This window comes from Fusarium graminearum, chromosome 3 (genome assembly GCF_000240135.3).
Source record: "Fusarium graminearum PH-1 chromosome 3, whole genome shotgun sequence".
Lineage (NCBI taxonomy): Eukaryota > Fungi > Ascomycota > Sordariomycetes > Hypocreales > Nectriaceae > Fusarium > Fusarium graminearum.
The window spans coordinates 4,137,129-4,149,441 of record NC_026476.1 but is presented as its reverse complement, the minus strand read 5'-3'; the positions used below and the strand labels follow the sequence as shown (position 1 = coordinate 4,149,441).

Below are 12,313 nucleotides of genomic sequence, written 5' to 3'. Positions count from 1 at the left end.
GTGTCTTATCGTCACGTCACAGCTTTTTTTTATTAGTTCTTCGTGCAGCGATAGTATCGTCGACTTCCCACTTCCTCTTTTCTCCCTCTCCATTTCCGAAGTTAGGGAAGCCGCATCAGCGCCTTAGCTTTTGATTCAGAGCCAACAACCGCCCACGCATCACGCACTTACGCCCACCTCTTTCCCTTTCTTTTTCTTCTGCCTTTCAAAGCCAGGATCAGCATGTTCGCCCTACGAGGAAGTAAGTGACCGCCCCGCATCATCCCTACCTTTTGCCTATAACCAACAACTACACTTTCGGCATAAAGGACAGAGCCGCCCGACTGCTTGGTGTTTCATCATTTTACTTTCCGATTCATTAAATCATTTCATTCCAAGTATAACACGACTAACATTTTGCTTTTTCTTCCAGTCGGCAAGCTCATCTTCGGCTCAAGCGCACAGGAAACCCTGATCGAGTTGCCCCAAGGCCAACTCTACCTCGTTCGACCTCTATCGCCCAAGGGCTACTCCGAACTCATCTTCAGAGATTCGGCCATCCGAATCCGTCGCACCAACCAAGAATTTCAATACCAACTTGTCGTACAGCGTGTCTTTGAAGAGGGCGAAGCGGAACTCCTTGCCGAGGAAGAAGGCGAAGACGCTGAAATCGACGCTCTTGCATCCGAGAAAGACGAAAAGACCTTCCTGCTAGACGAAGCTTTGTGTTTCCGTTTCGAGATCCGAGAAACTGGCGACAAGGTTCTTGCCTGGAAGGATCTCAGCGGTGATACTGGTGACCTGTTCCAGTTTGTTTGCGACTCCACTGTCACATCAGCGCAAGTACAGCAGTTTGTGAGAGTCGCTCAAGAGTGCCAGTACGAACGCAAATACCGCAAGTCCAACTCCACTGCTACAGAGGCCGATCTGCAGCAATTTGAGTTTGAGGAGGAGGATCCTATCCCGCCTGCGAGCCCACTTCATAGCCCTACACTTGCTCGATCTATCGAGTCTGTCGACGACATGTTGTCCAAGAATGCCGCTAACTCTGCCGCAAAGCGTGCCCCAGAGGTTATTCCAGAAGTCGTCCCCGAACAGGAGATTGAGCCTCAAGTCTTGACTGGGCCGGATGCCAACAACCCGCCTGAAGCCATAGAGATCTATGCGGCTGTTACGGCAGAACTTCATGTATTCGATCCTCAGCCTGGCCATTTCGCCCTTGTAGATGACTCAATCATTGCCCAGGTCTCGGAAGTTGGCAAGTGGGAGTACTGGCTTCAGATCGAGTCCGGTGACAAGGCTTACCTGGGTACTCCTGTTGTCGCAGACTTCAACCCCGTATTTGATTTCGAATATCTCTCCTTCGTCTTCAACCACTTCAGCAGCGACGGAACCGCACGGTCCTGGCTGCTTCGCTTTAAGGATCAGTCAACTCTCGAGAAGTTCCAAGAGGCAATTATGCAAGCCATTTGGGAAAGGCTAAACGAGACCAAGTGGCAGAAAATGCAAGACAAGGAACGCGAATATGTTCTTGATGCTTTTGGCGATTTAACAATGGAAGACGCTCCCGAGACCGAGGAGGAGGAGGAAGAGGAGGAAGAAGAAGAAGAGCTCGAAGACGACCGTGCCCGAGACGAAGAATATGACAGCGATGAGGAGAACGACAGCACCTTTCCCAAGAATGCCGATGGTGAAGTCAACTCTCAGCTGGCAGTCGGCTACAAGCACGATCGCTCCTTTGTTGTCCGCGGGTCTAAGATTGGTGTATTCAAGCACACGCCTAATAATCACCTTGAATTCTCCACCAACATTTCCAAGGTCACTACTCCATCGGGCAAACTGATGAATCCCAAGAAGGTCATGCTGCATAGCGAGGATCGCGATCTTATTTTGCAAAACGAAATAGACCCGAACAAGCTTTACCGTATGGATTTGGAATACGGAAAGGTTGTTGACGAGTGGCATGTGCACGATGATATTCCCGTTGTCACATTTGCGCCCGAGAACAAGTTTGCACAAATGACGTCTGAGCAGACCTTCCTAGGTGTCTCAAACAACGCATTGTACCGCGTTGATCCTCGACTGTCTGGAAACAAACTTGTAGATGCAGATATGAAGCAATACGCATCTAAGAACGACTTCTCAGCCCTTGCGACCACCGAAAAGGGCTATATCGCTGTTGCCAGTAACAAGGGAGACATTAGACTGTTCGATCGTCTTGGTATTCGAGCCAAGACCCAACTCCCTGCTTTGGGTGATCCGATCAGTGGCATCGATGTCTCTGCTGATGGTCGTTGGATTTTGGGAACTACCAAGAACTATATCCTCCTTGTTGATGCTCAGCAAAAGTCTGGAAAGAATGAAGGCAAGCTTGGATTTGAGAAGGCTTTTGCGGCCACTGATAAGCCTCATCCTCGACGACTCGCATTGACCCCCGAGCATGTTGCTCAGTTCTATCACGAAACGGGTAAGCCTGTTGACTTCACGCCTGCGAAGTTCAACACTGGAGAGGGCGCCGAAGAAACAAGTATTATCACTGCTACCGGCCCATACATTATCGAGTGGAACTTGAAGCGAATCCTCCGAGGCATGAAGGCATCCTACAAGATCAAGCGTTACGAAGAAGAGGTCAAGGCCGACGACTTCAAATTTGGCTCAGACAAGAATGTCATTGTCGCACTACCTAATGAGGTCAACATGGTGGCTAAGCAGAGCCTCAAGAAGCCAACTCGTGAGAGCATTGTTGGCAACATCCGGCTGGGTGGCGGTTCGCGCCGGGATTCGGGGCGTATTGGGAACCAGGAGAGTGGTAGATACAAGTTGGGCAGAGATGACATCGTCAATGCTCCCTATTAGATGGACTGGTGGGAGGTTATGAGTACACACGCGGTCAGCAGGAGATCCGATCAAAGGAGTTTTGTGTAATTTTGGGATTTCTAGGGCATGAAGTGATTTGAACCTTTGTGCCTCTTTATTTTAGATACCAGCTGCTGATGCTTGAGCATCGCAAACAATTCAATGTTCTTCAAACCATGACTAATACTGAATCGAGACGTAGAGACTTTGCAAAATCCAACATGCTCAAGAATAAGCGCCACTTGCAGAGCTACATTGTATACGTTTGGCTAGGAATCAACAGCAGACGATTACAGGAGTATATTAGCGAGCCAATAACACAGTAGACCATGAATGAGAGAACGACAAAGCCGTTGGGATTTTTTTTTTTTGTAAAATAATAGACTAAAAGGAAATCCCAAATCATGACCGCTGAAATCCAAACTCGTGAACTCATCCTTTCATACCCATGCCCCATTGCTTTAACAACTTTTATTGAGAAGGCTCTTCGCTCGTCTCGGTTTCGTTCTTCTCGTTACCCGACAACAGTTCATCCGCCTTCTTCTCGAGTCCAGTAACGATTTGCTGTGCCTTCTGCTCCAACCCAATCACTGCACCCGAGACATTGCGAAGAGTCTTGGGTTGAGAACCCTCAGCACTAAGGCGGGTCATCTCGGCGACGAAGCTAGCGCCCCACCAAGCACTTGTATACTTGAAGACATAGCGCTCGAGTTTCTTGTAGTTAGCCTCACGCTGTTCGGGGCTCATTGTAACGGCATCGTGCAAGGCGTTCGCAAGCTCCTCTGTGTTCCAAGGGTTGACAATCAAACTGCCATTGAGAGACTGAGCAGCGCCTGTGAATTCACTGAGAATCATAACACCATGGTTCTTTTGTTGTGTTGCGATATACTCGTAAGAGACCAAGTTCATGCCATCGCGGGTGGATGAAACAAGGCAGACGTCGGAAACGGCGTAAAGTGCGGTGAGCTCATCAAAATTGACAGACTGGTGAAGGAAGTGGATAGGCATAAACTCAATGGTGCCGAACTTTCCGTTGATGCGGCCAACCAGTTCATTGACAACAGCACGAAGATTCTGATACTCCTCGACGTCTTGTCGCGAAGGTACGGCGACCTGAACCAAGACAATCTTGCCAATCCATTCCGGATGTTCGGTGAGGAACACCTCAAGAGCATGTAGTTTCTGAGGGACACCTTTGATATAATCCAATCGATCGACACCAACAACAAGCTTGACGCCCTCGAATTTGCGGCTGAGGGCAGCGATTCGCTCCTGCACCTTGGGCTTCTTCAAACCTTCGACGAAGTTGTCGGGGTCGATTCCAATAGGGAAGGCGCCAACAGTTACAAAACGGCCATTCCAGTCAACGCCATTGGGTGTCGTGGGGCACTCGAGGATACGAGAGCAACTGCTAAGGAAGTGGCGGGCGTAGTCGTATGTGTGGAAGCCGATAAGATCGCAGTCGAGGAGGCCAGTCAGGAGTGCCTCTCGTACAGGCAGAATTCGGTAGATCTCACTGCTAGGGAATGGTGTGTGAAGGAAGAAACCAATCTTGACATTCTTCTTTGATTCGCCAATTTCCTCACGAAGCATCTGAGGAAGCAGCATCAGATGGTAGTCGTGGACCCAAATAAGGTCACCGTCCTGAACATCTTTGATAACAGTCTTGGCGAAGAGGCGGTTGACCTCCTGGTATGCAGCCCAGGCAGATTCGTCGAATGTGATCTCACCAGGGTGGTAGTGGAATAGAGGCCAGAGGATCGAGTCTGGAGATTTTCTGTTAGAAACGCATAGTTAAGTGGCAAATTACTCGTAATTCTTACTTGAAAAACCATTGTAATGTCTGTCTGCAAGCTCATCGTCGATGAAAACTGGGTGTGCGCCGTATTCTTCTTTTAGTCGTTGCTTCATGCCCTCGACTTCGTTGTCAGGGACCTCGAGACCAGGCCAGCCATACCACTGAAAGCTGGTGGTTTTGCTGAGGCCGCTCAGTCCAGTAACCAGACCACCAGAAGACATGGAGAATGAATAGCTTCCATCTTCGGATCGCTTAATGGTGATGGGCAAACGGTTGGAAAGCAGTAGCAGGCGGCCTGGAGCGGCGTTGCCGTTCTCTCCAACGGTCTCAGGCATTCTGACTGTACTAGATGAAGGGGTTTGAAAGTGAACTTTGAAGGTGAAAAGATCAAAAAGAGAGAATATTAAAGAGAGAATATGAAAGAGAGAAAAGGATCAGGTCTGGATGTGATCGGTTTCGTCGCGGCCCTTTGTCGATGGTCGATTCGATGCGATGGTCTGTGGAGGGGCAGGGAATTGACCTGGCAGCTGGCGCAAAGCCGAGAGGCGTAGATCCCCAGTAGACAGTGGGGTTAGACTTAGCGCAAGGAGCTTTGGGTTGTTGAGTAGCAGAACGATGACGCTATTGCGCGTGAAGTCAGTCGATTAATTGGAGAAGAGCGTGGTAAGCGGATACCGTCAAGTAGGTATTTGAAGAACAAGGTTGATGCTTATCAGTCAGATAAATTTGGCGATAGACTAAGAGTGAAGTAGTTTCACAAGAAAGTAACAGAATGTTCTTGGTGGGGGAAGAGGAAATAAAGTGAGAAGAGGAGGACAGTGAGGTCTTATAAGAAGCAATGGGACGGAAGAAGCCAGAAGCTGGACAGAAAGAAGTAGGCAAGTACTCCGTACCTCTCTCACAAGGATGGGACTGAGGGGATAAGAAAAAAAACGACAAGTGAGGGGCATTCATTCTGGCATTTGGTGCCCGCAACCAGCCCAACCTAGACCAGTCGTGTACCTTAGCAAAGAAGATGCAACATTCACGTACCTTGTCAGCTTGTGCCTGCCCGTTATCAAAAGCCGTTGATGGTTTCAGGAGATGGATAAAATGCACTAACTCTTGCCTAGAAACTGACAACTAATAGCAACAAATTGACACAGGCTGTTTCTTCCCACTTGACATCCACCTGATCTGATCCGATCTCTCAATAACGAGCATGATGGCTCTTTCTCATGTTTACTTTTGCCTCAACTCAGTACATTATTATCCCGCAATCCGATACATTCCGCTTCCTGGTTGATGTCCATCTGTTGGGCATCGAGATCCGGACCGTTTTCTCTAACCTGATGAGTGCAGAGGGAGGCATTTACAACGCTTCGGATCATTATCACCATCATAACAGCATCAGGTGCCTGTCACTCGGCCATGAAGTGATGCATGTTCATCAACAAGAGCAATCAAACAGACATGTGAACATCCAATCCTATGCACTCAACGATTGGTGCCTGCTACAGCTCCTCAAGATTGTTCCGGGAGACAGTCCGGAGGTGTGTCCGGAGACGGGATCTATCCATCGGCCACTATACGGACATCATAGGCATTTGATCGTCTATTTTTAAGGTGCAGGGCCGAAGACGATGGACAAATGTCAAAAACCGGTCAAGAAAGAGCTAGTCTCCACACGAGTGATTCAAAGCTTGATCTCAAACATTTGATCCAATAGTGAGTGACGCATGCAGAACAGGCTTCTTTGGTGTTCTATTAGTTGTACTCAGTAGTTACTACCTAGGTTGGCAGACAGGTACTTTACCATCTTCCAGTCCACTTTCTATCGCAGAAAGCCGATTAGCCAATGAGCAAAAAGATCAAGACCATGTTCGCGCCTTGCTCAGGTTTGTTGGCCGGACCAGAACGTCCTGAATATCTGCCGTCTCCAAAATAGAAATACATAGAGAAAGCCCGAGAATTACGAAACAGGGAAGAACTCGGATTTAAACGCGCCCTTATTTCTACCCAACGTACACCACTGGATTTCCTAGACTGGACCATAATGTTTTCTGCTACCAGTCTCAAATAGATAGGTTAGAAATAGCCGTCGGTCCGGTTGCCGTCACTAAACCACTAGAACCGTCTGGATGCATGTCGCAAAGATTCTAACTTACGTCGTTTGTTTCATGACTGAAAACTACTCAGTACCTTCCATGTTGGAAACGTTTTTCGCTTCATCTCGGAACGTGGGACCGGGAGTATTAAAAAAACCAGTTCTATCTTGAATCAAATGATTCTATGAGGCTTGATAAATCAGTAGAATGCTTAATTAGGAATTAGACTAGATCTTTGATTCGCTGTCGTCTCGTAGTACCTACCTGTAGTCTCAACTTCACAAATTTACATTATCTTATCTTATCGATAAGCGCAACAAAGCAAAGCCTGTAATTTTTCGAGCATCGATGCTGCATCGCGACTACCAAGCACAATTATCAACTGCACGCGCAACGCGCACTTGTTTGTCGCAACCATGGAGAAGTCCCAGGATTTCAAGTCGCTCCAGGAAAACGTCCAGAAGTCGCTTGTCTCGACAATCAAGACTGTGAACCGGATCGCAGCCGAAGACCTGAGCTTTCAGCGCACAGTCAACCCTAACGTCGGCCAACAACTTGACGATCGAACTTCACGGATTCTCGAACTATCTACACGGCTGCTGCAATCAACCGGAAAGGCATGTGGCGTCAAAGCGCCTAAGCTGGAAGATGTCGAAGATATTGAGATGAAATGGAGAGGTGTGGTCGATGTCGTCGATTCTTCACTCGAAAAGGCCGACACAGCGTTGGATGAGTACACAGGACTTGTCAAGAGAAAGGAGCCTCCTGCTTCTGATTATGTATGTCAACTGCATCCCTACTGAATTCCCCAACTAAAACCTGTCATCAATAGAACCAGGCCAAGAAACCTAAATCGACAACCAAAGTCATCCGAAACGCCAACATCTCCAAGCCTCAACTTCAGTTTGAGCGAAAGCCCGACAACTTCGCTCCACCACCTTGGAAACCAATCCTCAAAGCAAAGCCACACGCCAGCGTGTCTTTGAAAGAGAGCCTCAATATCGTGCTCAACGAAGCCGGCACGCCGCAGTACGTCCACTATGCTTTTAGCTACACTTCTTTGTGGCCCTGGGCAATACCAACTTCTAACCACCTACCAATAGATATCAACATCCCTACGAGCACGAGATTGTCCGCATGGCATACCCCAAACGTGTTTCCAGAGAAGCTGAACCCATTATGTATCAGCCTGTGGACACCACGGAAGCAACTTACGTTGATACATATGAAGGCGTTCTCGAAATGCTGGGGGAGCTCATGAAGGCGAAGGAGATTGCGGTAGACCTGGAACATCACGACTTCAGAAGCTATGTTGGACTTGTGTCCCTGATGCAGATCAGCACACGTGAGAAAGATTGGATCGTGGATACTCTGCAACCCTGGCGCCACAAACTCGAGGTTCTCAACCAAGTTTTTACTAACCCAAAGATCGTCAAGGTGCGTATATCAAGCTCAATACTACAAGTTCTTGCTGACAACACTAGGTTTTCCACGGTGCGTATATGGACATAATATGGCTACAGCGAGATTTGGGACTTTACGTAAACGGGCTCTTTGACACTTTTTTCGCCTGCGGGCAACTTAACTACCCAGCCAAGAGTCTTGCTTACCTACTGTCCAAGTTTGTCGACTTCGACGCGGACAAAAAATACCAGTTGGCGGATTGGAGATTACGCCCACTGCCCCAGGAGATGTTGTACTATGCTCGGTCCGATACCCACTACCTACTTTACATTTATGACCGTGTACGAAACGAGCTTGTTGCAGCCTCGGACAAAACTGATGCCGACAAAGACCTCATTGGTCGTGCTCTAGAGAAATCAAGGGAACAGTCTCTATCTCGCTACGAACATCCCGATTACGACGAAGAGACTGGCGAAGGCTCTCGCGGTTGGAGCTCATACATTTTCAAGAACTCCCACATGGCTTTCGATAGCGAGCAATTTTCTGTCTTTAGAGCTTTGTGGAAATGGAGAGATGACACGGCCAGGAAGGAGGACGAGAGCACCAACTTTGTTCTCGGCAACAGGGACATCTCGGAGATTGCTCGTATTAACCCACCAGACGCAAAGGCCCTTCACAGCTTACTGCCTCTTAATGCATCGCTAGCCAGGTCGCGCTTCAACGAAATCTGGGGATACATCAAGGAGTCCAAGGCCAAGGGTGGCCGAAGTCTGCTTCACTTTTTTACTTCGATGGCACCGGATAGCCTTATGAGGAATGGCGTACCTATCGCAGCCAGGAAGACCACCAGGTTACCGGACCTTGATGGAGAGGTCACAGTCAGCAGGCTGACTCGCTCGCAGTTATTTGGAGACATGCCGATCAGTACTCAGTGGGATGCTTCGACTCGACGGCCCAAAACTGAAGAGGATCTTATTCCGTTCCCCTGGCAGAAGTTCGTTGAACAGGGTACGATTGAGGGAGACGTTCAACACGATACCGTCACCGACCCGGCTGTGGTCCCTGCACAACCCAATCATGTGGAGAATGCAGGGGGCAGTGCTCAAGTTGAAGAGGACGATGAGGAATTTACTCTAAAGAGGGGCCAGAAGCGGAAGTCGGAGGCGGTAGAAGAATCTGACTCTAGTGAGGAAGAGTCCGAATCATCAGATTCTGCGAGTGATGAGGAGATGCAAGATGACAATGGAGTCATTGCTATCGAGGATGAGTCGTCTGGTAAAGCAGAATCTAAAAATGCCCGTCGCAAGCAGCGCAAGGCAGAGGAAAAGAAAGCCAAGGAAGAACAACTCCGACGACAAGAGGCAAAGAAGGCTCGCAAAGCCCAGAAGAAACAGAAGAAGGAGGATGACAAGGTCAAAAAGTTCGATGCAGTACCTTTTGATTATAGCAAGGCCACATCAGTGGTCAATACGAAGAGGGAACCAAACACTGACGTCAAAGGCAAGAAGAGGGTGTTTGACCCCTATTCCAAGTCTGCAGACACGGACATCAAGGGAGCTCGCAAAGCACCTCCAGTGAGAGGTGAGCGAAGCGCGACTTTCAAGAAGTAAGGTGTGATATCGTGTTGGGGGTGTACCGGGTAATCATGGCAAAACTAGGAGTTTACGGGCTTAGACTACAACATAGGATACCTAGGTATACTATCAATATCTCTCATATTCGTTTCTTCATTCACTGGTCCCAATTTACATGGAGGTTGAAACGAGTCGTGCTTGAAGTTACATGTAAACTTGGTACGCTGTGACCACGCAACATCTGGGAAGAAAGCTGAAGCCTGATGCAACGTAGGAGGAGCAGGCTGTTTTGTTTTCAGCAAGGGTTCAAGCAATGCGTGTGACAGCGTGGCCTCAGTCGTCCAAGTGTTTCGGTGAGTTAATTTTATTATGTCTACAAAGTATCGTTGAAGATTTTAATGTCTGACTTTTGTCTCGACTACATCAATTGATTACTTCACTTAATCTTTTTCTTCTACTCCGGTCTCTAGCTTTGCTCTATAATTGCGCAAGGGCAGGTTTTCGAATAATTGCCGAACCATGTTGGCGTAGTAATGGTATGTGTGATTCCCAGGGTGCTGGCGATTAAACAGGACAAATAGTCCGACTTTTATCAAGACTTTGATGCACGAGCACACAAGGAGAAGCGGCCATCGGAGCACCCGGACATATGAATCGAATGATGGGGGCCATTTCTTGAAGCTGTGAAACCCGAGAACTGTCCAATGCCAGCGCGCAAAGAGACGATGTGATAATGCAAGCTCCACTACGGAAGGGAGGCAATAGTTACCCGTACCCTAATTACCCCGGATTTTCGAACCTTCCCCGCTTTGAATGGTCTCTGAGTTCAACAGGCGTAGACATTAACAAATAGATAATGTTTGGACTTGTCGTGTGATGTGTATATAAAAGTTTATAGTTGACGTTGTTGTTGTTGTTTTTGTAGAGCATAGCACGTAATTGATAACATCAACTAATGAATTAAAAATAGGCAACCGCAGCCTAGAAAGTCAAACCGTCGCTTTCCCCTTGCGTTTTGACAAATCACAATCACTACGCGGCCATTTGGGTTTGCTGACGGCTTGAATGCCACCCCAAAGTCCAAGGCACGCGGCGTGGATGGGTGGCATAACCAATCGCGGGAACTGGGAAGGTGCCATCCAACAGGCGTCCCTGCCAAATGCAGGAGCCTCTATTCGGCTGATTGCCCCCTTCATCTCTCGGACGGCAGCCACGGCGTTGTCTTCCCCTCACTTTGTCTTTGTGACTCGGATAATCTTACTCTGTCGTTGGGCCATTACTCATGGCTTGGCTTGGTCAATAACATCGACTTCCCTGCTTAGTTCTCTCCTCCTCTCTCTCAAATAACAACCACTCTTACCTTTGCTTCTACACCCTCATCCGACCGACGACATTCGATCAAGTCTCACCGATTCCCACCAACACGACGCATTCCAACGACATCGATCAAGTGTCTCTCTCCCATACACAGCGTCCACCGGCTCCACCGCTACGCCCTGCATGCATAATGCCCTTGTTGCCCGATATCCTTGGTGATGTGACACAGTTGTATAAGTAGAAGGGGGCCGGGTTGACAGACAAGACCGCTTGGGTCATGTGATTCAGGTGAGGGGAAAGAGATGAGATGAAACCCAAGATGTAGCCATCTGGTTCCCTTTACCCTCTTCTTCTTCTTCTTCTTCTCTTTGATCGTTGGTTGTTATTTGGTTGAATGCCGATGGATTCGAGCCACGATTTTGTTGCGACTTCCGAAGAAACTTACACTAACAAAATGACACCAACGCTTCAAACAACACGGTGGAGCAGGGTGGACCTAGCCAAAACGCCCTGCGATGTGCCGAGTCCGTGAGTGTAAGTAAGACCCGAGAACGAGAAAAGCACTCATGGCAGCATGCTAATACTATGTCAGACTCACGCTCTTCTACAAAAAAAGGCACAGCGTTCATGTGTGAGCTGGGTAATGCCCAAGTCAGTGCGTTGAATTATCATGAGTCCGCCCTCTCCTTTCATTCTCAAACCTATTGCCTCTCGATGCTGAGCAAATCTGAAAGAGATCTCAGCTCATAGCATGGGAGGCAGAGTCCTCTTACATGCTTCTGCACCACAGAACGCATATATGTCTTGAGAGACTCGTCAGTAACAGGACGGCGTACGGCTGATCTGTCATTCACGCTGTGGCCCCGTTCTTCTCCTCGTTCATTTGAATCGTCCTTGGGAAATCGGTCCTGGATGGCAGATATTTCCCCCTTCATGCCCTAGCTCTGTCGGTCAATAGGAACACTATGCCGTTGCTAACACAGAATATCGCTTCTCTGATCGTCCCGAAAGCCCTGCTTTAATCCCCCGGCACAGGTAATTGTTGCTCACAGTTGGTAGTTCATACCAACTCAATTGATGCTCACACGAAAACACGGCATACTTCATCGGGTTCATTCCGGGGGTTCATTATCAAGACAACTCGTTCTCGACCATAACATCTCTCAGGGTGTTTTGTCATTCCTGGATTCGCTCGTTTCGTTCGCATGGCTGTCTCATGCTGTGCGCAAGGCACACGGCATATCGAAAAGTTGACAAGTCGTATTGTGGCTATGGTGCTCGATAGTCATTAAAGGCCA

General features: G+C 48.4%; 4 protein-coding genes across 4 annotated transcripts; 3 read left to right on the top strand and 1 right to left on the bottom strand.

Moving 5' to 3' along the window:
• Positions 1 to 222: 222 nt before the first annotated feature.
• On the top strand, positions 223 to 2,835 carry FGSG_06052 (uncharacterized protein; the record flags this gene model as incomplete). Its single annotated transcript, XM_011326370.1, has 2 exons — positions 223 to 241; positions 413 to 2,835. 2 exons carry the CDS (start codon positions 223 to 225, stop codon positions 2,833 to 2,835), a joined length of 2,442 nt encoding a protein of 813 aa, XP_011324672.1.
• A 338-nt stretch (positions 2,836 to 3,173) lies between these two features.
• Positions 3,174 to 5,115, bottom strand: FGSG_06051 (alpha,alpha-trehalose-phosphate synthase). The gene is made up of 2 exons (XM_011326369.1): positions 4,659 to 5,115; positions 3,174 to 4,601 (listed from the first exon to the last, which is right to left on the bottom strand). Exons 1-2 carry the CDS (start codon positions 4,966 to 4,968, stop codon positions 3,307 to 3,309), a joined length of 1,605 nt encoding a protein of 534 aa, XP_011324671.1. The 5' UTR covers positions 4,969 to 5,115; the 3' UTR covers positions 3,174 to 3,306.
• A 735-nt stretch (positions 5,116 to 5,850) lies between these two features.
• On the top strand, positions 5,851 to 6,699 carry FGSG_06050 (uncharacterized protein; the record flags this gene model as incomplete). Its single annotated transcript, XM_011326368.1, has 4 exons — positions 5,851 to 6,165; positions 6,216 to 6,340; positions 6,439 to 6,510; positions 6,696 to 6,699. 4 exons carry the CDS (start codon positions 5,851 to 5,853, stop codon positions 6,697 to 6,699), a joined length of 516 nt encoding a protein of 171 aa, XP_011324670.1.
• Positions 6,700 to 7,136: 437 nt separating this feature from the next.
• Positions 7,137 to 9,734, top strand: FGSG_06049 (uncharacterized protein; the record flags this gene model as incomplete). Its single annotated transcript, XM_011326367.1, has 4 exons — positions 7,137 to 7,499; positions 7,553 to 7,749; positions 7,824 to 8,157; positions 8,205 to 9,734. 4 exons carry the CDS (start codon positions 7,137 to 7,139, stop codon positions 9,732 to 9,734), a joined length of 2,424 nt encoding a protein of 807 aa, XP_011324669.1.
• Positions 9,735 to 12,313: the final 2,579 nt, after the last annotated feature.